The sequence below is a fragment of the Amphiura filiformis genome, chromosome 7 (genome assembly GCF_039555335.1).
Source record: "Amphiura filiformis chromosome 7, Afil_fr2py, whole genome shotgun sequence".
NCBI classification, from domain to species: domain Eukaryota; kingdom Metazoa; phylum Echinodermata; class Ophiuroidea; order Amphilepidida; family Amphiuridae; genus Amphiura; species Amphiura filiformis.
The window spans coordinates 61536917-61563498 of record NC_092634.1 but is presented as its reverse complement, the minus strand read 5'-3'; the positions used below and the strand labels follow the sequence as shown (position 1 = coordinate 61563498).

At 37.7% G+C, this 26582-nt stretch overlaps 1 protein-coding gene across 1 annotated transcript; it reads left to right on the top strand.

Annotated features, from left to right (window-relative positions):
- On the top strand, positions 1 to 26097 carry LOC140156510 (uncharacterized). Its single transcript, XM_072179453.1, has 15 exons — positions 1 to 199; positions 985 to 1113; positions 2621 to 2740; positions 4824 to 5158; positions 10431 to 10569; positions 12383 to 12538; positions 14773 to 14861; positions 15329 to 15464; positions 16012 to 16305; positions 16856 to 17026; positions 20682 to 20777; positions 21097 to 21219; positions 22891 to 23052; positions 23494 to 23769; positions 25239 to 26097. The coding sequence occupies exons 1-15, from the start codon at positions 1 to 3 to the stop codon at positions 25487 to 25489; spliced, it is 2676 nt and encodes an 891-aa protein (XP_072035554.1). The 3' UTR covers positions 25490 to 26097.
- Positions 26098 to 26582: the final 485 nt, after the last annotated feature.

The following is a 26582-nucleotide window of genomic DNA, read 5'->3' as shown; positions in this document are numbered from 1 at the left end:
ATGTACATACCTTCAAACTCAAACGTGCTACATAAGGCTGAGGGTACTGTCGCAGGGATCTATACCAATTGGGAAATTGGTTCGCCTAGTGGAACCGCAGCCGGACAATACTGTATTCAAAGACAGATAAGCGGCGATGGTTTATGGAATGACAATGACTGTACTGATATACTGCCATTTGTCTGTGAATACATTCCTGGTAAGGTTCAAACTTTGACCTCCGTTTGTTAAACATCCCAGTTGTTCGACATACACGGTAACCTCCTACCTCTTGCCTTAATTCACCAGAGGCGTAGCCAGCCTTTGAAGTAACATGTGCGTATATGTAGGGGGAGCTTTGGAGACGCCAACCCCCGGAGTAAAAGCAGGGGGCGGCGAATGAAGAATGAAAAGAAGAAGGACGGGGCGCCAGAAGAAGAAGAAGAATGGGTGACCAAAAGAGTTATTGATGAAAAAAGGGCTTAAGAATTGCCATAAATGTTTGTTTTTTTGCTCTTTGAAATCTTGTGTCAACCTTTTCGGAATGTTGAAGGAGAGCAGCAAAATTGCACCTTTTCTCACCCTCTCCCCCTCCCCACCCTGGTAGGAGCGCCCACGGAACGTAACTATGTAGGGTGGGTGGCGAAACCCAAATTATCGTCCCCATTGGTAATTTTGTCCCATTCTCAGTAATTTTAATGACACTTTTGTCCTTGCCGTCCCCATTTAATCACTCATAATTTTCTGTTGGACACTATACCCTCCCCACGGCTCCACGGGGTACGCCATTGATTCTAACCCAAACCCTAAACCCTATTGCCATAACCTAACCCTAATGACATTGTTAATTAGTTCAAGAGATTATCGTGCCAAAAAAGCGGAGGAATTACCGTATGCTCTATCCTTGTCGGCTTATGTCTGTGCTTAGATATAGCGCTCAGTGGCGGCGTTTGCTCCATTGAAGTTTGTCAGTGTTTGTCATATATTTGTTATTATTTCTTTTAGACGTCGACGACTGTTTAGAAGGGACTCATACTTGCGATCAAAATTGCCAAAATGAACCAGGAATTGGAGCTTTCTCTTGCTCGTGCAACGATGGTTATCAACTGAGTATGGATGGTCATCAATGTCTAGGTATTTTGATTGTCAAATCAAATGTGGGTAGTTTCAATTCATTGACTTATTCATACACATTTAATTATTAAATTAAAAACTTATTTAGACCCAGAAAACTTTTTTACACTTAACAATTTAAGAGTTATCGTTATTAAGAAAACTTAAATCATTTAAGAGAATAAGGATGGAAACCAAAGGGGAATTTGTTGGAAAATAGATATTTACACAATTCAGTTATTTAATTCCTATTATCGACATAACACTTTTATGTACTCATATTTTCATTCCTTAAGATGAGTTGACTTCTGACGTCAATGCCTGGCAGTAAGCGCACGCATCATATTTTGTTCACATCACAATAAGGATATTGAACAGTGCAGTGCTTGCATGGGGTTCCCTCAAGCATATCGATATACTAGTCACTTGCCTTTGTTGATAAACATTGAGGTCAACTCATCTTAAGGATTTGGATATTAGCGTTTGCACAGTATTTTTTAAATAAAAATGTAGATATTTATATACCGCTTTATGCCGTAAACAGCCTCAAAGCGCTTTACATTTATTCCGCCGTCATTTGAATATGTCGGAACCAGGTTTGCAGCCTACAAGTGGCGCAGGGTCCATCAGTACAACGAATGTGACAACCCCTAACAGCTTCCCATTGCACCTGGGTGGGGTGAAGCAAGGGCGCAACACGGTGGTGGGACGGGGAATCGAACCTACGCACGTCGAGCAAACTCTCGGATTATGAGTCCAAGGCCCTTGTGGGAGCTGAGAGTACATCAGACATATCAAATTGCATTCTGGATACGAGGAATGTCCTGGTGATATCAAATAATTTGGATTTTTTGAAATTCGCGATATATAATGCAAATTTTATGACAAATTATTAAAATTTTATTAACTTTTTGATATTTAACAGTCCTCAAAATTATTTGATATCTGAAGGACATTTCACGTATTCAGAATGCAATTCGATGTGTCTGGTGTGCTCTCATGTCATAAAAAAATACTGTCCAAACGTTGCTACCAGATCCCTTAAGGCGAGTGGGATGGCTATCAATGCACTTAAGTATTGATTCCAATTTTTAAACACTCAAAGTTCAATTCAATTCTTGGTCAACTAAAATATTTTCATTTTCAATTCAATTCCAATTCAATGCATCGAAATGCAAAAATGACCAATTGAAAATCAATTAAATTCAATTCCGCGATTTCAATGCGTCGAAATAACACTAGCTCAGGCTGTTTTTTTAGCTGAAATATAGATTATATTTTCGAATATGGTGATTCAAATTTGAAACTGAATATTGATTTTACCGCAGATTTTCGGGCAAATATTAGTTCAAATGTAAAATAAAATCAATATAAAGAAATAAAATGCAAATTTTGCAATTTTGCACGAGCAGGTAAAGGAGCAACACAATTCTAATGGGGATATGAGACAAACTATTAATTTTGCTTAGCCTGGCGACAAATTTGTGTCCCATTAACATTTCTAACAAGTTTCTCAACAATTTTATAGAGATTGTATACCAAGGATGTTTTGAAGATGGAAACGATCGAGCTCTACCTATTGGAGTGACATCGTCTGACACTATGACAATAGAAACGTGTGTGGAACATTGTCAGCAAAACCAGGCCGGTAAGGATTATTTTTTTGCTTAAACATTTTTTTATAATTTATTTAGATCTTTAAATTAAAAGAAAAATAACAATTAAAAAAATTGACATATCCTTGCATTCTTTAATTCTTCATGCTCTGAGTTAGTACACTAATAAGCATTATGAGTTGGTACCCTGATAGCCTTGAATATTATACATTGACAAAGGTACATGAACCCCATATGTTAAATATCATGAACCCCTGGCCCAACAAATTGTCAAGCGTTTCTCAATAATACAGCAACAAGGTTCTCGGATGGTGATACCGTGATAGCACTTCAGCATTACACCTTAACATGGGCCTCAGTTTCAAAGTAAAGGACCAGCCATTTATACAAAGTAGCTTTAGGACCATATAATACGTTGGTACACCGATATAGGACCCCTTAAACATTCATGGGTACCAACTTGAAGATTATCAATGGCCAAGTGGACCAAAAAACGTGTAAGATTATACGTGTAACCTTAAACGTGTAAGATTGCATCTTATGCGTGTAAGATCGCATCTTATACGTTTTAGAATCTAGCGGGATGCTTAAATTGACGAATCATATAATATATTTGAACCCCAAACAACCAATCATCTTACGCGTATTCATCTTCGACCAATGAAATCTCGCTATAGCATTTCTTATACGCGTAAGAATTGCCTATTAGGGATGAACGGTATTCCGATTTGACTGGTACGACGAGTGTCGAATAATCTCACCCTCTCGATCTGCATCGCGGTAGTTTTTGCAAACGTGATTATTTTACCATCACCTCTTGAAATTTAATTGATATGAGTATTTATTGACTCTAGATAACTGAAAAATGTAGCCAAAAAGTCAGATAAATCGGGATGTGGGCATGACGGACCAACAGTCGGAACAATTCCTGACATGGATTAGATTCGTCATAAAATACAGGACATTGTAGCACTCATACAAATTAAGAAAATGCCTCGTTTATGATTTTGGTGACGAGCTCTCCTTATCCTCGGTACGCCGCCAATAATATTACGTATCGTCCATCACTAAAATCTTACACGTATAAGAAGTCGTGGGTGTTACAAATCACAAAACGTCTTTACATATTATTGGTTGAAGTTTGTTACGCGTAAGATGATTGGTTGTTTGTGATTTCTTACTCTGTGATTCATCAATTTAAAAATCCCGCTTCATTCTTACACGTATAAGATGCAATCTTACGCGTATAAGATGCAATCTTACACGTGTAAGGTGCAATCTTACACGTGTAACCTTGCACGTTTATCTTACGCGTTCTTTGGACCACTTGGGCATTCATAGAAGACGTTCTATTGCGGGTATAGCCGCATTTGTGTGCAAATAAAGGCCCGGATCCATAACTTACAGGTTCCACTTTTGAAACAAATGGAAAAATATTTTATGATAATAGTAAAATGTAAAATGGTGTATGTTGTCATAAATTATTTGATTTGCCCATCTGGACCAATTTAGAGCGTCACACATTATTGCGTTCAGTCACAATGGTTCATTATATACAAAAATTACTCGTTTTAAAAGTGCATCTGAGTCCATCACGTAGGAGTCCACTCAGGAGCGTAGCAAGAGCCTCGAGGACCCATGGATATGTAGCAGTGCGGGCCCTTTTAGCATCTCCTTTATCAGCTCTTTTCCCCAAAAGTCGTGTTCACGGTAACAAGTCACTTGCTCGGCGGCCCCTGAACCCTCTGGGCCCCTTGACTTCATCCATCCTGTCCACCTGCTTGCTAAGCTCCTTTAATAGTCAACTCTCAAACAGGCATATTAATGTCTTTGTTAAGGACAATTGACTCGTAAGGGATAAAAACAATTTCAGCCTACAAATGCCGGGACAGGCATATATGTTGATGAACACGCATGCGTTAGTAATTACCGATCGACCCGACATTATTCTTGGTTTATTAACTGTACACGCAATGGTTATATGCTCAAGGTGATTACCCACGCCTTCCTGCATCCATACAACCCTAATTCGCTTCTATCCTGTGATTATAATACCAGATTCCAAAATAACGTTACCCAAGTTAAATAATGTTATTGGTGTATTTCATTCACTAGCAATAGCTTGCCAAGACCGTCTCGGGGTGGAGGATGGTCGTATAAGTGACGCCCAAATCACAGCTTCAACCGAATCGGGTGGCGCATACCACGGGGCTAACAATGCTCGTCTGAACCGCGTTGCTCAGGCTGGTACTACTGGAGCATGGAGCGCCGGGGTCAAAAACGTCAACCAATGGATCGAGGCAGATCTTGGCCACCCAACACGGGTTACTGGCGTGTTGATTCAAGGGCGAGCTGATGGTTGTTGCTTACAATGGGTGACCAAATTCAAAGTTAAATACAGTAATAACGGTGACTATTGGACGTCTGTTCAGCAAACAGATGGAGAAATGGTAAGGGTTTTATCTTCATGTTTATACTTGACGTTCGTGTTTCTTATTCTTACTCGACCGTCGGTTGACAGGCGGTTGGTGGCGGTTGAACAGCGTTCCATTGCTTAGAACAATCGAAACCAGCTCTAACCAGACGGAACCGGCAGGGTTAGGGTTAGGATTCAAATCGATACAATTGCCGGTTGCCCGCCGCCACCGCAAGTTTTAAAGCCGTCCCTAAGAAAAGAAAGAAGTGAATAAGTGTGAGAATATTGTGAGAATGTATATATCCATCAAACATGGATAGCCCATTGTCACTTTAAGGATACGATACATGATTTATCGACAAGTGACTCATTTCGGAATGCGATCATGAATTTTGAAGAAAAAAAAAGTTTCCACAGGCTTCGTTGGGACTCGAAACAGCGATTCTAAACTTCCTTCGATTACGCGTCTAGCGCTTTACCGCTCGGCCACCGTGGCAGTTGAGCGGATGAGTGTAATGATAAAAGATAAATCTCATAATGCCATCTTTTAGCCTTTTGTTTACTAAAAAAGACGCGTTTTGTAAAGATAGATTAGCCGTTATGCATAAATAGCACGAACGTTTGGGAAAGGTTTCAAACAAATAATAAAGACACTGATGTGATGATGAAATTGCGTAAGTCGGGAATTATCTGCGTCGCAATGTTTTATTTTGGTTTTAGGAATTTGACCTTAAAATTTACGACTTCATGACATTATCATTCGAAATCAACAAAAGATATTTCAACACTATATGTCCTCATTCTTTCTCTAGAATTTTTTGTACATGTATGTGAAATAGCTTCAATAATGGTTCGCTGCATAGTGGTAAAAATAGCCTTGACCTAAAAAAGGGCGAGAGGTACCATATTTACGGATTCAGGCTAAATTTAAAATTGATATAAAACGTTTGTTTTTGATCGATTACAAAAATTACTTTTGTCGTATAAAGAAATTATATCTGGCGTGAATTACACTACAGTTTTTATTCCTAGGGCTCTTTGACTTCTTCAAATAATTTTTTAATGATAGAGTGAATCCCCTGGCCATCTATAATTACGCACAAAAGATCGAATCCCCATAACAACGTGTATCCAATAAAGACTTGACAAAAATATGTTAACATAGAAGAACAGGTTAATTTACGCGCATTGTGATACCAAATTTCGTACAATATTAAAACGAAATAAAAAAAAAACGAATTAAAATTGCCATAAGGACCTGGCGCTCAATCTCGCCGACTTAGTCAACGGCTTCTCGGAGCATTTCGATGGCTCTCCTGCGGATTGCAGTTTCAAGCACGCCGACGAATTAATATAGTGTAGCCATATCACTGGTTGCGAGCAGTTATGATAAAGATAAAGAACTGAGTGCAATGCATTCGTCACAATAATCTCACGCGCATTTAGCTCGAGAGCCGATAGGCCGATTATGCCGATTATGCATCATATACTTCGAGTATATTAAAACAATAGGCGATATTAATTGCCGCATTCACTATTTTAGTTTGAACATTTGGAAAAATATCTTATAAAAACACCGTCAGGCCACTGACCTGGTAACAAGGATGCATATAACTGGTCAGGAAAATCAATTATTGTATAAGTTAACTATCAATGGTATCGATTGCGCCATACGTCATACCTTAGTAACTTGTTCACGTTTGCATACCTATATAATCCGGCAATTACCGCCATTCATCAACGCACAGTAATTTGTTAGGGTATTGTTGTCAAGGGTTATAAGCCGGTTGCGAGAAATGCAGGAGTTGGTCTGATGAAGGGTGTCTGAACAGATCCAGATTGGGTAGACACACATTGTGTTAGTGCATATCTCAGCAGTATTTGATTTCCCAGCAGAGTTGCATCGGCGCACACCGACATCGCCTGGCTAATAATTATTTGGTGCAGCAGAGACACTAAAATGAATACACGGGATCGATACACGTGAATTGCTATGCACGATTTTGATATCAGACGAAAATCTTCGGATACCGGGTTAGAAAATGATGAATATCTCCGTAAATGATTTCGTCTCAAGAAACCAGATGTGGTCTCATACACTTGAAAATACGTGTTGAACAGATATGATAGTCGTCGGCGTGCGCTTTGGACTTTTGGCCGTGCGCTTTGAACTCAAATCTAACCAAAATTCAAGATTTTAAATAGCGCAGCGTAGACCCTCGTGGAGGTAGTCTCGGGCCAGACTGTATGTGGCTATCACGAACATACAGGATCGACGAGTGTCAGACCGACTGACACAAACTGGCTGTGTAGGAGACTATCGTAGAAGCAGGCTATAACCAGATGACAATGGCGAATGTATGCTCGCTGACCGTACAGAGGTCAGTCACAGGCTAATGTCATTAGCCTTAGTCGGGTGTCCTTCAGCCAACTTTGCATTTAAAAACTATTAAACAGGTGGGAACACAATGGCCATCCGTGGCTGTGGATTCAACCTACCATGGCATTTAATGCCATGAAGATATCAGGGCGACGCTGCTGTGCGGCGTGGATCTGTGTGGTTGTGTTCCGTGTGTTCCGTGCACGCCGATGAGTTAATCGGCAAGATTGAGCACCGGGTCCTAAATTGTATCGATTTGAATCCAGAAGATATAATGACGGGTTTTACATGCCACAATGCGTACGTTTATGGATGGCGGATATCTTCAAGATACGCCTAAGATAATACGCCTAACCTTAGGCCTCTAAGATGCAATCTTAGACGTCGTCTAAGATGCATTCTTAGGCGTCTAAGATGCAATCTTAGGCGTCTAAGAATTTCGCGGTAGACTTAAATCAACGAATCACATTCACAGGACCAGAAATCGCAAACAACCAATCATCTTAGGCGTATTCAATTATTGACCAATGAAATTTTAGACGCCTAAGATTTTACACGCCTAAGATTTTTCTTAGACGTCCAAGATTGACCATTTGACCGTGACTAGTGATGGACGGTATCGTAAATTCGATCAAAACGTACGACGGACGCTGTGCGTTGGAGAATATTTCGAACAATGGCTGGGTGGTGTGTTTTAATGAACTCATTTTCTCTCCATAGCCATGGGCGTCAAGTGGAGGACATGTTCTCCCTCCTTTCGGCAAAATGGCTCATTGTTTTGGTTTTTTCAGCCACTTTTGACAATTCAGGCTGATTCTCTACCCACATTTCAAGCTGGATTGGCGCCAATGTCCATAGCAATGGAGGGTCATCATAATTTTCCCCAAGACGCTCCCCAGCATTGCCTCTGATTTAAGAGCATGTTATGGTTATTCAGGATCTGTGGGTTATTTAAAAGATGCCCTGTAAAAAATTGCTTGTGTCCCTTCTCGACCTGCCAAAATTGCTTGCAGACTTGAAACCTCCCTGAACAATATTTCTTTTCAAAATAAATTTTTTAATAGTCTTTTTTTTTTTTTTCATTTCAGCTTAATAGCAGTTGCCATGGTTGTGTGTAAATTGCAATTAGATACATTGTAATAAAACATGATTTTAAATATTTGTACATTAATTTTCTCTGAGGACTTGCAGCAAAATTATGATTTTATTTTCGTCAGTATGGGTTTGTGGCTAGCAGTTGGGTAATGATGGTGATGATAATGATGCTGATGATGATGATATGATGATGATGACGACGACGACGACGATGATGGTGATGACAATAATGTTAATGTTAACATTAATGTTTCATATTGCTTGCAACCCCCTCCTCCCGCAATCAATGTTGGAGCCAATACTAGACTAATTGTCCGTTCCTGTCTCAGTATCAAAACAATAGCATTGACTGGATGAGTGCGGGGGGTGGGGGGTGAAAATTTCATACTAAATTAAATCCTCATCACTGCCATCATCATCACCACAACGACTCTAATAATAATCTGACATCATTTGTATTATCCATCATCATCATCATCATCATCATCCATCATCATCATCATCATCATCATCACCATCTCATCATCATCATCATCATCATCATCATTATCATCATCACCATCATCATCATCATCATCATCATCATTACCATCTTCATCATCATCATCATCATCATTATATTCATCACATCACCATCATCACCATCATCAGATTCATCACCATCATCATCATCGTCGTCGTCGTCATCATCATTTACACTATAATCACACAAATAGAAATCTTCAATACATTAACTGCAAGTCATCAGAAAAACAAAACATTTCAAACAAATTATTGTTTTATTACAGCGCGCACAGTTTGCAACAACAACATCAACTGCTAGATTATGCTCAAATGAAAAAAATTTTTAGAAAATGTCCCCGACGCAAATTTGACCCTCCACCACGCCACAGAAGGGGGGACAGACCCTGTGGATGATGTTGAGATGGTGAAGGCTGTGTTGGTCGTGTTATTTCTTCAACATGCTCTATAACCTGGTACAAAACGGGGCGGCGATTTGCCATTCTGCCGGTTCATAATGGCACTTCTATTCGAAACTTGTTCCTATTATAGATAAACTGAACTGAACCAGAGATGACGGAACTGATTATCCCGTGGTACTTTCGATCACTGCGCATGGTATCTGTAATACGAGCTGCTAGTAGTCTTCAAGGTGCTTTTGCGAGCTATCACATTGGTGATACCGTCCATCACTACAATATCAATCTTAGACGTGTAAGAATTCTTAGGCGTGTAAAATCTTAGCCGTCTAAGATTTCATTGGTCAATAATTGAATACGCCTAAGATGATTGGTTGTTTGGGATTTCTGGTCCTGTGATTCGTTGATTTCAGTCTACCGCGAAATTCTTAGACGTCTAAGATTGCATCTTAGGCGCCTAAGATTGCATCTTAGACGTCTAAGATTGCATCTTAACCGTCTAAGGCTAGGCGTATTATCTTAGGCGTATTTTGAAGGTATCCGCCATCTATATACGTTTGATTGATCGATGTAAGCATGGCAAGTTTTTTTTTAATTCGTCCTGTTTTCTTTAAATTACTGCTATGTTATAATGGAACGAAATTAGGCGAATGAGCATACATGAACCACCTGACTTTCTATGTTAAACTATTGCGAATACGATTAATACTAGTTCGGTATAATAGACGTATCTGTAACGGCTGCGTTACGTTTTGTGAAGTCATGAATTCTGCGCTATATATCATTTTTTCTACACAAACAAAAACAATAAAAGTTCAATGTGACAGAATATATCTTACTAAAATAACATACAAACCTTAATAAGATATATAAACGATATTTTGTCCTTTGAAAATCAATCCCTATAACAGATATTTGATGGAAACACCGACCGAACTACGGTTGTTACCAATCTATTCCTTGTACCAGTTATAGCGTCTTTTATCCGAATAATCCCCACTGAATGGAACGGTCACATCAGCATGCGGTTTGAACTTCTTGGTTGTGAAGGTAAATGTTCTGAGCACTAGCTCAAAAGACAATTCTTAGGATGGCGATGTCCGAATATATGGCTAAAAAAGTGTTTGCTTGCCCTCCACCGACCGACCCAAAATTGGCCAAAATCAGGGTGTCGGCCCTTTTTTTTTTCTTTAGTTTTTAGTTTATAATTTTAATGGGTTTTTATTACTTTATCTGTGTCTAAATTTCACTTCTATCCATTCATGCATCAATGTTTCCAATAAACTTTATGCCTGTAAGTATGCAGTCGGTCAAATTGAATAAATATCTAGGGTGTATATTCCGTATTGAAGGTCTGAAGTGAAGTATTGATGTATCTTTCAACATGACCAATGATCATTGCTGTACGGCCTATACAGTAGTGAGTCATCAAAACATTTTAAACAAATTCCGGCCGACCGACACACCCATAAACCGGAGGGCAAGCACTGGAGGGCAAGCGAACGGGTTTTTTTTTCTTTTTCTAGAGAGTGGGAGCGAGCAGAGGGCCAGAGGCGCAGAGAACCGACATACCTTGGTTTACTGATGGGCTATTCCAGTTGAAATCCATACGCCCCCTATGGAAGACATGACCTTAAACATCCACACACAAGGATTGTTGATTTCAAGTGGAGTCGCTCATTTTGGTATCCCCATTTCAAATTCATACTCTCTGGTGTGTTTGTGGATTCAACTGGAAAAAAATCAATGGGTAGTGCATGTGTTGCAATCTCTGCTTTTCCGTTCAGCATATCAATTTTCACAAATATTAAGAAATAAACAACTAAATAATTTTGCTTTCATTTTCACCAATTTGGCTTACTAATGTTAACCCAATCGAACGGCTGAAAAGGGAAGGCCAAGGAAGGTGATTGTATGTATTGTTCGGCTGCGGCTGCGTGTCTTTTGTAGGATTTCGCGAGGGCACATTAACATTATGATTTCATAAGAAGATAGATATTAAATAAGATACTGAAATGACCTTTTGACCTTTAACATTGTTGCTAATTTCCATCCAATCTCATAAGACTTCAATGAAAAAACAAACAAACAAACAAACAAACAAACAAACCAAGGGTCCAATAATTTCAAAGCAAATAAAAGCAGTTTAAGCCCTACAAGTGATAGGAACCATTTGGGGTCCCCAATTAAAGCGCTTGCTGAAGCGGTGTTAAACATTGGGTATAGACGAATCCAACGAGCCAAGTCATGGTCAGGATTTGGTCGGACATCTTTGGGTAGCCGTTAGCACCAACCTGGTGTTTTGAGCGTGCAATTGTGCAAATAAAAGCCGCCTAACACCCAGAGAAGATGCAAGGACGAGGAGGGTTAATAGAATAATAGCTAATAATATATATAATGGAGAATATTCCGCAGGTAATCCCGTCGCATCTATTCATACATAGTCATTTTGTTCGCAAGTACATCAATGCATAGATACCGCGTGTAGTTAATCCGATTATTATGTCACTTCAACAGCGAATAGACCATGTAGCTTGTAAACTTTAATCATTCTGTTGTCTAACTGTGTTTTCGCGGAAGGTGTAAAACGGGTGATGGAATGCAGTTTAAAATTTCCGCCATGGCCGAATCATTTCACATTTTGGGTGCATTGTAGCCGACGGCTACCCAACTAAAGGCTGCTAGTCAGGTGTAGGAATGCGTGGATTTGGATTCGTCTATAGCCGTATCTGTATGTACTATTATAATGCCCTCTAGCATGTCATTCTTTTGGGTTGGGTTTTTATTTTCTTAACTGTAATAGTGGATACTTAAGCCATGTAAATCCTTTTCTCCTGATTTTACATTTATAATAATGCTATAGATTTCAAGTGCCCTGCAGGATGGGAGGAGTCAAACAACTATTGCTATTTTGTTTCCAGTGATAGTAAAAATTATGCCGACGCCAGAGCATACTGCAACGATAGATCATCTCATCTTACCAGCCTCCACACTCAAGCTGAATTTGATTTTATCGCTCGTAAGTATGTTTTCTTTAACCCTGATACTCCAGAATAAGCAGTATGGTGAGAGTTCATAAGGCATGTAAGGGTAATGTCGGGACCCCGTGTTCAACTTAGGATACACTAAATCGCCATTTTGTAAATATTAAGGGTTGTGCAATAATTATGTGTTACCCCGGGGTGGTGAATTCTCAATATGGTCTGGCAAAAATCGCTTGCCCCCCTTTGACCGTGCCAAAAATCTTTGCCCCCCCCCTTCTGACGTGGCAAAAATCTTTGCCCCCCACCTTACACATGCAAGATTTTGGGTAACCCGAATTTAAAACCTTAAATTGTCTTATCATATACAGCGAGTGCAGCGAGCTGGAAATTTTGCATATTTAAACGTGTTCCTAACGTTTTCCTACACCTTTTTATGGTGTAATATAGAAACGGTGCCAAAAATATCTGTGCCAAAAATTGCTTGCCCCCTCTTTCGACCTGCAAACAATTCCTTGACCCCCCCTTTCGACCTGCCAAAATATGCCACCCCCCCCCCTCTTTTGGCCTGCCAAAAAATCTTTGCCCCCCTATAATTCACCACCCCGAGGGTACATATTTATTGCACCACCTCTAACTCACGGTCATTGTTTGTTAAATCGGATAGTCCGTGGCTAGTCTAATAGCACCTTTGACCCTGTACAAAAAACAATGGACATACATCTTTCTAGCAAATTAGGAAGATGTTTAAATGTGATATATATATACAATATCAAAGGTCACCAAGAATCAAAGTAGTGGAACAATGCCTAATTTGCATAAATCAAAATGGCTGCTTATGCAGGACGTGAACTTTCAATTTGGTCATTGCTAACACAATACCAATGTATTGCTCTTGTTATAAGGATTCAGAAAAAGTACCTACCTACAGACTTGACATTTAGTATTTTTTCGCAAAATTCCAAGACTGGTCTGGAGGGGTCAGCATAAACCGCACCGGCTAAATATTAATTGGGGTGTGTCGGGAGATAGTGTGAAATAATTTTTGACAGGAAATGTGCTTTCCATTAGTTTACATTATGGCGCTCATAATGTAGTGAATAAAACTGTGAATTAGCCTAAAATGGCGGTTTTAAGGAGACTGAATTGCATTCTTGTGGGGTAACATTTCTGAATTTGAGCAACATTATTCTGATATCAAATCTATTGAGATTTAAGGTGATATTTACTGAACTGTGATAAATGCCAATTGCTGACGAAGTTTACGAAATATCACCTCAAACAGCTCAAATTCAGCCTCCCTAAATCCGCCATTGTAAGCAAATTCGCTACATAATGAGCATCATAATGTAAACTTATGGAAAGCACATTTTCTATCAAACAATATTATTATTTTGCACCATCTCCCGACACACCCCCAATTAATACTTAGCCCATGCGGTTTATGCTGATCCCTTCCAGGCCAGTCTTGAAATTTTACGAAAAAATATTCTGTAGTAAATGTCAAGTCTGTATTTTGTGGTGTTACCTATGAAACAAAACAAACTTTTATAATTTTGATTTATTTTTGCCAAAGGAACAATTTGAGACCAGTTGGATTTTAAAAAATGAGCATATTTTAATATTGTAATTGTTAACGCCTGCGGGCCCCAAAATTTAAGTCTTTCACCTTTTTGCCTATAACCCAATAGCCTATAACCCAATATTGCGGATACTGGTCAAACTATACTTTTTCTGAATCCTTATAATATAATACAATACATAGTATGGCTGGTAACATGATTTGACCAACTTTGAAATTTCACCCCTGCATAAGCGGCCATTTTGGCTTTATTCAAATTAGGCACTGTTCCACTACATTCTTGAGACTTTTGATGACTTATTTGACTTGCCTATTATGCATCGTCAAGAGAACAAACAAACACTGTTAGTTGGGGATCAGTTGATTGAATTGAAATTGAATACCAAGGATTAAGAACAAGAGAATGATCAGAAGACCTTCCCTCTAAGCTTTTAATCCGATAAGCTGATTATCTATTTGTTTTCATGAATTGGAAGGCATTTTTTGATGTATTACTGAGCTCAATCATCTGAAATTACTGGAGCGCGAGCCACCCAGGCTGATGGCTCAGCATAGTATTTTTATTGTCAGAAGGTTTTCTCCAAATTCATTTCCTAATGTTCATTACCTTTAAAAATGTGGAACATGACACGTAAAAATATGTCGTTTGCATGAAATACACTGATGTTGTTTTGGTTCTTAATTCGGTAGAAAAATCGCTGGACGCAGGAACAACTTTGTGGATAGGATTGGATGATCTTGACGTGGAAGGGACCCACAAATGGGTGGATGGAACAACGGTATATAATAAGCTAAACCGTCATTAAAATTTGCAATACATTGTGGGACAATTTGTCTAGTTTGGGAATACTTTGACCCATCGAAAAAAAAAGTTTTTCGTTCGTAAAAATATTGTTTAAAATGTTGAAAAAATGCATGGTTATTTCATATTACATAATAAATGAATGAATAATAATTAAAGCGATATCCCCGATAGGTCAGAGGTCACAAAATTGTAAAAATCATCGTCATCGTCGTCATCATCATTCGCATCATCATTATCATCATTGTCAGACTTCTTTCTTCCCTTAGCCAATGCGCAGCATTATCAGCATTGTCCACGTTCTTCCGTTAGCCAATGCACAGCATTGTTCACGTTCTTCTCTTAGACGATGATATAGGTTATTTTTTCCTGGATTCTTTTTTATGACCTAAACACATGATTTTCGCTTCAAAATACTTACATTTTGAACATAATTTTGTACAGTTTATTGACGTACCATGGGATGCGGGAAATCCCGACACTAGCAATCAAGAGGATTGTGTTACGATGGAAACAAACGGATACGTTGGAGATTATTCATGTGGTGTTCAATGGAGATTCATATGCAAGATGCCAAAAGGTTGGAACAATGTTGCTCTAATGCAATGTGTAGTACTTATTTGGAATCTGGAGCAAGTTCTCGTTGTTGTTGTTGTACGTAGTTTTAGTCCCGAGTGAGGGGAGGTACTACCGTTTGGACGTCAGTTTTGTAACAAGTCATGATTTGTGACTTTTAAAATGAGACATGTGCACAATTTACAATACAAATTAGTAGACAAATATAATCTGAACGTTTCTGCGTTATGATAAAATTCTAGCAAAAATGATGTGAAGAAGAGGGCCATTGGGTAAGTTCAAGTTTAAGTTAAAAAGGTCTAATGATACACACGCACATGCATAGCCTATTCCTTCCATGCCCCTAGCTCCCTCGTACTAAGTTTTGACAAATGTCATTAAAGAGTACACTTAGACGTATTTTGTAAATATGATTTGCAAAATATCCTGTGTAAACTAAATTATTTAAGAGAACCATAACCAAAAGGCAGCCAGGATTATAGGAGTAGATATGGGTATTTTTAAGTCCCAATAAAGATCAACCTTGCTTTCGGATCTCGTTCAATTCACAGAGAATCATCGTTATATTGGATGTTATGTTGATACAGCAGACCGCGCCTTTCCAACCGACTTGGCACAAATAAACCCAAAACTGACGCTGTCTAATTGCTTCAGTCATTGCCGTTCCAACGGTAAACGCTACGCGGCGGTTCAAGACGGGAATTACTGCACGTGTGGGAACGATGATGTTCAGTATGATATATATGGGACGGCTGCATCAAATGCGGATTGTAGCACCCCGTGTATCGGCAATTCCCTGCAGACATGTGGAGGTCCATGGCGAAATGCAGTATATGATTTATGGGGTAGGGTTTTGGGGTTGTATGAGTGAGAATAATTTCATTTAGATAGTATTTTACAGCCATGGCCGAATTACCTACAGGGCGAGAGGAGCTCATATCGAGGGCCCAGGACTAGTCCATGCGCGTATTTTGGGGAGCGCGAGCCCCCGAGTAAAAAGTAGGGGCGACAAAAAAGATGGGGCGGCGGAAGATGAAGGGGCGGCAAGAAGAAGTTTTAATGAAAAAGGCCGGAACATTATGAAAAATGTACCTTTTTGGTTGCCAGCAGGGCCACCGCTCGAGGCGGTGTTAGCCCCCAGTGTAGGAGCAGCCACGATGTGCCACTAAATCCAGAGGTGACCAAAAGTTGGTTGGATAAAAAGTGGAAGCTATGAACTTCTGAAGCATTGTTTGAATGAGAAAATTTTAGCTGGGATGGGGCCCTGAAAATGGTCAAATCCGGCCCTGCTTAATGATGAAGTAGGCTAGGTCTCGCTTCTCGTCATTGGCAAATACTTTTTGCCATTAAATAACTTTGCTTAACCTTATTTTCCTTTTATTAATACGTTTAAAGGAATACGTTATGTTGGACTGCAATATGGAAGTCAGTGTTTTTGTGGAGCCGTGGGTACCAATTATTCAAAGTATGGTCTCGCTACAGAATCGGCATGTAATATGCCCTGTTCCGGGGACGCCGGGCAAATGTGCGGAGCCGGTTGGAAGAGTAATATTTTTGAACTAAGACGTAAGTAGGCTTATAATGTTTTGGCATTGAAACGTTATTCATGTGCGCATACAATTCGCCGGGGAAGTAATGATGTAGTACAGGGTACCCCCCCCCCCAAAAAAAAACCCCAACAACAACAAAACAGAACCCTCATTGCGCCCTTTTTCTCCTATTTTTAAAAAGTCGATCAAATGTATGTTGGTATGTAAAGAAACATTTGCCAAAACAATTATTCAAGCGGCTGACAACTTTTGAAGATATGTACCCGGATAACATAATAAAACAAAAAGGCATCAATACCCATGAACAAAATAAGTAATTGCAAGTATAGCAAAAGTCCCATCCCACATCCATTTTTTTACACAAATTAATGACACTTAACAAAATCCATAGCCCATAAGCCCACCGGTAAAGCCCATTCCCTAAATAAAGTTATTTTATAAAGTTAACATTGCGGACTGTATGATCCCAGCAAACACAAAACGTTTTCGACATCATTCGCAAAAGGTTATAAAAGGTTGTCAGAAAACGTTTAAATGTCGGGTTATATAAAGGGTATATTAAGAGTATAAAACGTTTTCATAACCTTAAAAACATTTTTGATAATCTACTGCTCAGCAAACAAAAATGTTTCACAGAAAACGTTTAAATGTCGGGTTATATAAAGGGTATAAAAACGTTTTAATAACATTCCAAAAACATTCTTGAAAACTTGATACAAAACATTCTAAACAGAATGTTATTTTCGGGTTGAAAAAATATTTTGCGAAAAATGATTGCCCAAAATATTTTTAATAACGTTTTTAAAAACGTTTTCATGACCTTTATATAACCCGACATTTAAATGTTATTAAAAATTTTGAAAAAAACATTTTAAGAACATTTTTCTGTTTGCTGTGTTCAAATATTTTAACATAATGTTATTTAAGTATTGACATAATATTTGGCAAAAATGTTTGCAAAAATAGTTTACAATAACATTTTTTGAAAACATTTAAAAATATTGTTGTAGTGTGTTTTCATATAAAACGTTTTAAAACGTTGTCATGACCTTTATATAACCCGAAATGTTAATGTTATTAAAACGTTTTTACCTAAACCAAAAGCCAAAATATAACTTATTTAAAACGTTTTTAAAACGTTTTTGTGTTTCCTGGGATAATCATGCATAGTATGTGTAGTCCTTTTCAATCTCTGAAGTAGCCAAACCTCCTCCGTGGATAGAATAAAAAACGGGTACATTTCTTTAAAAGAGTATATCTTCAAAGGTTGTGAGCCGATTGAAATATTTTTTGAGTTTATTAAAGCTAACGATTACATGTTTCTTTACATGCCAAAATATATTTGGTCAACTTTTCTGGACTAAGAGAAAAAGAGGGGAAATGAGGGTTCTGTTTGTCTGTATCATTAATTACCATAGCGATATGTGAATGTATTGCCCTTCACTAAGTAGGCTACGCTCACCACCTGTCATGTCTGTGTTTTGTGTGCAATATATTGAATACAATACCGTTCTTTTCAAAGACACTTATCGTACAGGTGAGAGTGAAATGTGCACGGACTCTGCATAATGCGACATGTCCATAGAATTACGATTAAAATGTTAAAGGAAGTCTCCGGCAATCATTATGCCGTTACAGCCGTATATGTTAGGAAAAATAATCAAACACGAATCACATGGTTTTATTTAAAAGAAACTTCATATTGACCATAAAAACGAATATAAACAGCCGGCTCTCAACACGCGATATTCAAAATTCCCGCGCCGAAATTGCCTAGGCCATGACGTCATGGTTATTGTGCTCAATGTCGTTAGCCTTCATTGTATTACTGGGACGTCATTGCCCCAGACAACTTCGGCGCCCGGGAATTTTGAATATCGCGTGCTTGATAGTTATATTTCTAACATATAGGCCTATATAAAGCATATTCTTTGATAATCAATGGTGCGATGCTACGCGGTGCCGTATCAATTCTGTAGGTAATGTGTTACCCCAGTGGCAAATTCGAGTTCGGGGAGTTATATAACCTGCTCGACCTCCGGGACTAACGTCATCGCGGTACCTTATCTGTTTATATAGCAGCTATATAAATTATGGAATGATTATAATTCGATATCCATAGATTTCGATGGATTTCATTTCCGTTCATTCTGTGTGGCAATAAACGTAGAGTGCTGTCCCTAATGTGTATACATACACGCTAAAAACGGATAAGCTGGCTCACTATACACATACTCTGCGGTGCAAATTCGGATTGTATGATTACAATAAAGTAACTAGACTTTCAGCCCAAAGAGGTTATGATAAGGATAATAAACTGAGTGCAATGCATTAGTCAAGATAATCGCACGCGCCGTGGAGTTATTGCATTTAAATGCAATAACTCCATGGCAAGTGCGATTATCTTGACGAATGCATTTGCACGAGTACATTATCCGTCATATACTTTGAGTGTATTAAAACAATAGGCAATATTAATTGCTGCATTCATTATATTAGTTTGAATATTAGGTAAAATATCTTAAATTTTAAAAACACCGTCAGGTCATTGACCAGGTAGCATTTACTAGTAACTGGTCAAGAAAATCAATCACTGTATAAGTTAGTTATCAATGGTATCGATTGCGCCATACGTCATACTTTGGTAACTTTTTAACGCATGGTTTGTAACCAATTGACTTTATGTTGTGATCATTTAATATCGTGGTTCCGAACACAGAGAGCACTGAAGCAGTTGACCTGGAAACAATCGATTTTGACGTCCCACTACATGTACTACTACAGTGAATGGAGATGAGAGAATAAACTTATATATCAATATCAACCTGGACTTTATAGTTCTACAATTTGAACTTTAAAATCTACTAATATTGTTAAAACACACGACAGTGGAATTTTTCAATTTGTTCAGTATTATAAAGCATGATCATGATATTATGCGCTTGTGTGTGTTTCCCGGGCGTGTTTATGTTATCTTAGATATAGGCCTACCTGTAATTCATTTGTAAAATGCTGAATATTTTGTAATGGTGTCATCTTGTATAATTATGTTTAACCTGTTTTTAGCCCTTTTTAATTAATAGAAGCTCGATTATTCTCATTTGATGTTTGATTTATCATGTTTATTTGAGTTCATTAATCATAATTTATGGCAATGATAGTTGCAAAATAGAACAGTTTGTAACCTATGATTTACAAAAAAAAAAAAAAAAAATACCATACCCTATAACTATTTTAACACCGCAGAATGTATATTCGTACTTTTTTGGTGATATATATATCGAACATAGTTATATAAGTTATATAGTAATGTGAAAGTAGTATTTCTAGTATTTGAGCGTGCACGTATTATCTAAAATCTATTGTTTAGCGTGCGGGTTTTAGGTAATGTATTGTTTAGCGTACAGGTTTATATAAACCTGCACCCGAAGTAGTTCGCGAAAATAATGCACGGGAGAAGAATACATAACGATAAATAGAAACGGGCACTAGAAGTATATACATGGAGAGACAATACATTACGTAACTTATTGTTCCTTTGGCGTCATCGGAATTGATTTTCCAACAGGATTAACATTTTGTTTTAAAAAAATTATTATTTATGGAAATGCCACAATATTGAGAGTTTTAAATACTACCGTCCTTCATTCTTGCATTGAATACATAATTAGCTATTTGCAGTCCTACATGTGTACATGGAATATGTAACTGGGCACCGGATCAATGCGAGTGTTTACCTGGCTATGAAGGCATCACCTGTGAAATAGGTAAAGTACCCAAAAACTCCACAGATTCCCTCTGTTACACCGTTCCAAGCTGTCTTCTTTCTATTAAGTTATTTTAAAACAAAACTGTTGAAAATAATTAAATAATTAATGTTAAGGTAATTGAGAGTGAATCGCGTCAAACGTTAAACACAAAATTGTCGAAATTAATTCAGCACATTTATGTAACTTTAAAATAAATGATCAAGAAATACCCCTTTAAAGAAAAAATTCTAAACTATGTTCTTTGCCAATTACAATTGTATCTCTGAACATTTTCCTTAAACCACAAGTATGTATGTTCCTTTTGATCTGGATTTAGATATTGATGAATGTTCTAGAGGCATTGATGATTGCGAGGATATTTGTACTAATACACCTGGAAGCTATATCTGCTCGTGTCAAGCAAAATATCTCTTGGAGGCAGATGGAAAATCCTGTTCAAGTAAGAACAATTTTATTACACCTTGTAAAGCTTAAAGAAGTTAATTAAAAACATTGAATTACGTAATCTGCTTAGATTTGATCCATGGAATTATGATATGTTATTGCTGCTTTATTATTGCATAGTTAATAGATACCTAACAAACAACCCCTACTCTTTTCGAAACGGACTGTGATTACGTGTATAGGTATGATTGATACCTTTGTATGGATCATTTGCCCATTCTTAATGGAAAGATGGGGTGATTGGAAGTCAAACTTTAATCAATTTTAATTATTAAAGACGTGTTCCACCAGAACGCAGCAAGTCAACATGTTTCCAATTAATAGTCCTTTAAGCTCACGGTTGTATGACGGGATCATTTATTATTTTTCTGATAAAAATTATATAAATGTTCAATTCTAGACCTGAATAATACCAACAGCTATCACACTAATAACCTGTATATACACATATATTCTGTAGCAATTTTAGCATTATTCATCTTTTTTTGGAATTTATATTCTATAAAATGTACATTTGTGTGAAAATTGAGGGCGCTATATACAGGGTGTCCCCCCCAAAAAAGAGGCCCCACATTGCGCCCTCTTTTCTCCTTTTTCTGAAACGTTGATCAAATATATTTTGGTATGTAAAGAAACCCTAAATCGTTAGCTTTCATAAACCAAAACAATTCTTTCAATCGGCTCACAATTTTTGAAGATATGCCCTCTTTAAGAAATGTACCCGTTTTTCACTCTGTCCACGGATGAGGTTTGGCTACATCAAAGATTTAAACGAAACACACGGTTAATGACATGGATAGATAATAGCATTAGTCTTGGGAAAGCATTCACTATAAGCGAGGATCACCAGCTAGCTTCAAACATCTTTGCAACCCCGTATTACTGCTGCATTCGCAAGTATCCGGCGCACAAGGCCTTAAGGATGGTACGCAACGCAATTAATGCAATGAGAACTAAGGCTGAAACCTGTATTCTTCACGGAGGCAACCAGGTAGAGGGCAGAGCAGCACAGTAAACTCACTTCAAAAGAACCAAAGACAAACTAAACAGCCCTTTTCAGGGCTACCTTTTATTCCAAAAAGAGAAATGACTTATGTTGTCAATAAAAAGAAAGCAAGAAACGAGAAAAACATAAGTAACTGCAAGTATAGCAAAAGAAGTCCCATCCCACATCAATTTCGCCCAAATTAATGACACTTAACAAAATCCATAACCCATAAGCCCACCGGTAAAGCCCATTCCCTTAAATAAAGTTGTTATTTTATAAAGTTATCATCGAGGAATGTATTATATTCATGCATGGTATATGCACTTTCCAATCTTTGAAGTAGCCAAACCTCCTCCGTGGACAGAGTGGAAAACGGATACATTTCTTTAAAAGGACATATCTTCAAAAGTTATGAGCCGATTGAAATAATTGTTTTGGTTTATTGAAGCTAATGATTGAAGGTTTCTTTACATACCAAAATATATTTGATCAATATATTTTTAATTTAAATTAGACAAATAATATGAGTTATTTCATTTCATGATAAAAAGAGTGAAAAAAACTCATACATTTCAGATAACTGCATTTTAGACACGCCACAGGTACACTTTAGTCACATGTAATTATAACATATTTACCTTTCCATATTTTCTGTCTCTTTCTCTTGGCCTTTAACAGGATGTGCCTCTTATCAAACAAGTATTGACTTCGAATATCAATATATAGACTCCGTGATTCCTTCCGATGTTACAAAGTTCAGATTCAAAGTCAAAACTGGCAATGGTGCTCATATTGCCTTGACCTCAACGAAATCAACCGTGTCAAATGCCTATCAAATAAGTGAGTCTTTAAATCTTCTATTGCAAATGTAACAAAAACAACACGTCGTGATTTAGATATTCAGTAATTTTCTGTAATTCATTCCACAATAATTTAGATTTATTCTTTTACTTTGTATTGAGTGGCTCATTAACTCCACACTCTGCATTTTCATTTATTGTGAATAGGTGGGAATTCAAAAGATAACTAATACCCGAAGTTAATTATGTTCCCTATTTGGGGCAATGAGGAGCTCTTTTTGAGGCAGCTTTCCGATATTACGCACAACTTAGAATGCAAATTTAGAGTCAGCAGATAAACCAATCAAATTATCTAATTTAGTTGCCAGCTAATTTGTTCAAACACGCTGAATGCACTTTTATTAAGCAGTCGTTTCCTCCATTTTTGACAAATGTAAGTACTATTGTTTTGGGGTTTTTTTCTTCTTCTTCTTTTACTTAGTAATTGCAGGATGGGGAAACGCCAAATCCCGCATGTACCCATGCAACCACCATGTCAGTGGGTGCTCGTACGATGTAGAAGTATCATCACTTGGTATGCTGAACTCTAATGAACATAGGGAATTTCATGTTTCTTTTAAAGAAGGCCTAATCGAGGTTGGTCAAAGTGGTCAGGCACCTTTCATCTCACATCAATATTCGACTCCCCATCCAATTAATTATGTTGCCTACGCTTCCGGTAGTGATAGTCCTGGGGACTGGAGATTCTGCTCTTTTGGTATGTAAAGAAGTTGCTGTTATTAATTTCTATTCACACGATTAAGTTTTAACATATTGATTATTCTTTGGTTCAGCTCAAGTTCGGCACTGATATCAATACTTTTTCGTAGGTGCCCGCGCTGAATAACTGTGCTAGGAAATAGAGACCATCTGAAACATGGCCAGATAACTACTCTCGGACTATAATACTGGACCCCAGTGTGTAAAATATGACTGTCCCATCACATACTAATAAAAATACGTGGTGAAGTATGTTCGTATTATTAGACCAGTTTATTCAATAAATCGTCTTGTGTATGTTGTTTTGATAAAATTAGAATTCTTTATAAATTACCTAAAAGAGAATGATAAGGCATTAAAATGGTCACGTGGTATTTTTGAGATGACAAATTTGCGCAAAAAAGCGAAAAACAGCAGTATATTGACAAAGATGAAGTCCGTACAAATACATATAGCTAATTTCTTTAGCTAGAAAATTTAGAGAAATTTCGGATTTATGTAAAAGGTCTTACTTTGTCATGTTAGCACATCCATGACAGTCACAAAGGTGTCAGAATCTTAATGTTGATATTTTTACGATCCACCAGATGATCAAATCACTGATTGAATGATATAAAGATGAAAGCTTGAACGAACTTAAGTGAATGAAAGCATAAATAAAATTATATAGATAATAAATAGAATGAATGAATGAATGAACGAATGAATGAATGAATGAATGAATGAATGAATGAATGAATGAATGAATGAATGAATGAATGAATGAATGAATGAATGAATCTTTTTTAGGTTATGTAAAAGAAAATACATACCAGGTTGTGGTAAATTTGAAATGTCAAAGTGTCACATTCATAACCTGAGCGTATTATTTAGTATTAAGGTCCCCCACATATACAGTGGTGCTTTTCTTACTTCCCTGCCACACCCAGCCCGAGCGCCACTGAATATCGAATGTTGACTTATGACCGTGGACACTGTTAAGATTCCGGAATTCATATTATACATAATTTTCGACTGGTGGCGTCAAACAACCATGAGCTATTACAATTCTGGAAATGTGACATGTTGCGCCAAAATCTGGAGCCATGTGCGTCAATCCCGGGGCTCCATTTTTTTGTTCTTTTCAGCCACTTTTTAACCATTTTGGCCGGGTGTCGCACTCCCCTCCTATTTCAAGCCGGATTGGCGCTAATGCCTGGAACTGTCACATTTTGGGAAAATAGTTTCAATTGTTTCATTTCCTGGTTTTTGACGCATCTAGTTCTCAAGTTTTAAGACCCCCCCCCCTAGTGTCGATGTGTTTAAAATAAAATCTTCCGAATATCCACACTTCATCCATTATGATATATTGATCAGTACAATTTTATTGTAAGACCAATTTTCTAGGTATTACTGGCAAAATATAAATCCGAAAATAAATGATAATAACAATGTTTTTTCTTTTCTCCGTTTCCTCTTCTTTATCAGTCAATTTTAACACATATACCACAGATGGAATCCTCCCTGACCAGCGTCATCTTGATGTATCTTCATCTACCACGGCAGAAAGTGTTACACGATGTGCCTCGTACTGTAAAATGCATCTAGACTGTAGCGGATTCAGTTACAATCAAAACAGCGAGGAGTGTGAACTTGTTAACGGTGAAACAGCGCACGATTCGTCAAGATTGGTTTCAAACTTGAATTTTAAATACTATAAATTGAAAGTCTGGGCTTAAGCCATATTATAACATTTGCTGAGGAGGACGCCCTCAATATAAGTTCTGTTTTTACACGATTGTTATATACTTTAGTAAACTAAGATACCCTGCAAAAACCAAGACTTGTTTTGTCAAAATTCGATATTTTAATAAAACACTGGAAGTGCCGTTTTATTATTACGATGGAAATATTAGTCGAACGCGTACGATGTGCATAACACAGTACGTACATGGCGTGCGGGCGCCCGGCAGTCGTGACCTATCAAAAGAACCGATACGGCTCAAGTTCGCATGAGTCGCTCGCATTGGCCGTATATGCGCTGGTATTAAATATCGATTTCTTTGTATTGCCTCGTTTGTTTGAGCTCCAACAGTGAAAACTAATATTTCATACAAAAAAAATACAATTCTATTTCCCCGGGTGTATTTCTTTTGGAAATTTTATAATGTGGCTTTAGAGACCCAGCGGAGTGAGGGATACTTACTGAAAATGTGTGACAATGCAGTCAGCCACCCGGACAACCGATTCTTTAGAAATGCTTAGTCGCGCTAAAAGTCGATCGATACATGTTAAAATCAGCACAATTCAGAGATACACCTTTTTGCTATGAAATTAATTTTCTCGGTCAAATATAAATTTTTTTTTTAATCCTGGTGTTAAAATTAAGCATCAAATTTTGTCTTTTAGTGTGATATTTTTATTTGATTTTTATAGGCCTTGAGTTCGCCCGCGAGCTTTTTACGGAATTCATGTTTTAGCGTCTCAAACTAATATAGTTTGCTAAAGAAAGATATTTCCCATCTCTGTAAGGCACATCGTGTGGGTCTATATGTTATAGTTTTGTCAGAATTTCCGTTTTTATTTTACCTTTTTACCTTCATGCTCCGAAAATGTCAAACTCAGTACTTTTATCTCGAGAGCAACCAGCAGAAATAGTCGATATTTCCTTTGTTGTTATACAGGTCAATTTTCCATTGAAAGCAAATTGCCCGACCAGCGATTTGGTAGCCCAAATCCCCAAATGGGTGTTCTGGTTAAACATGATCAGTAGGAGCGCTATAGGCCTTGGAATTTCTTTGCTATGTTGAAGTTCTGGCAACACTTTAGCCA

Excerpts from the sequence above, each read along its gene's own strand:
- LOC140156510 (XM_072179453.1), top strand. The coding sequence starts at position 1 with ATGTACATACCTTCAAACTCAAACGTGCTACATAAGGCTGAGGGTACT. Across the intron at positions 15,465-16,011 it reads CATATGCAAGATGCCAAAAG|AGAATCATCGTTATATTGGA; the intron begins GTTGGAACAATG and ends TTCAATTCACAG. Across the intron at positions 21,220-22,890 it reads AGATGGAAAATCCTGTTCAA|GATGTGCCTCTTATCAAACA; the intron begins GTAAGAACAATT and ends GGCCTTTAACAG.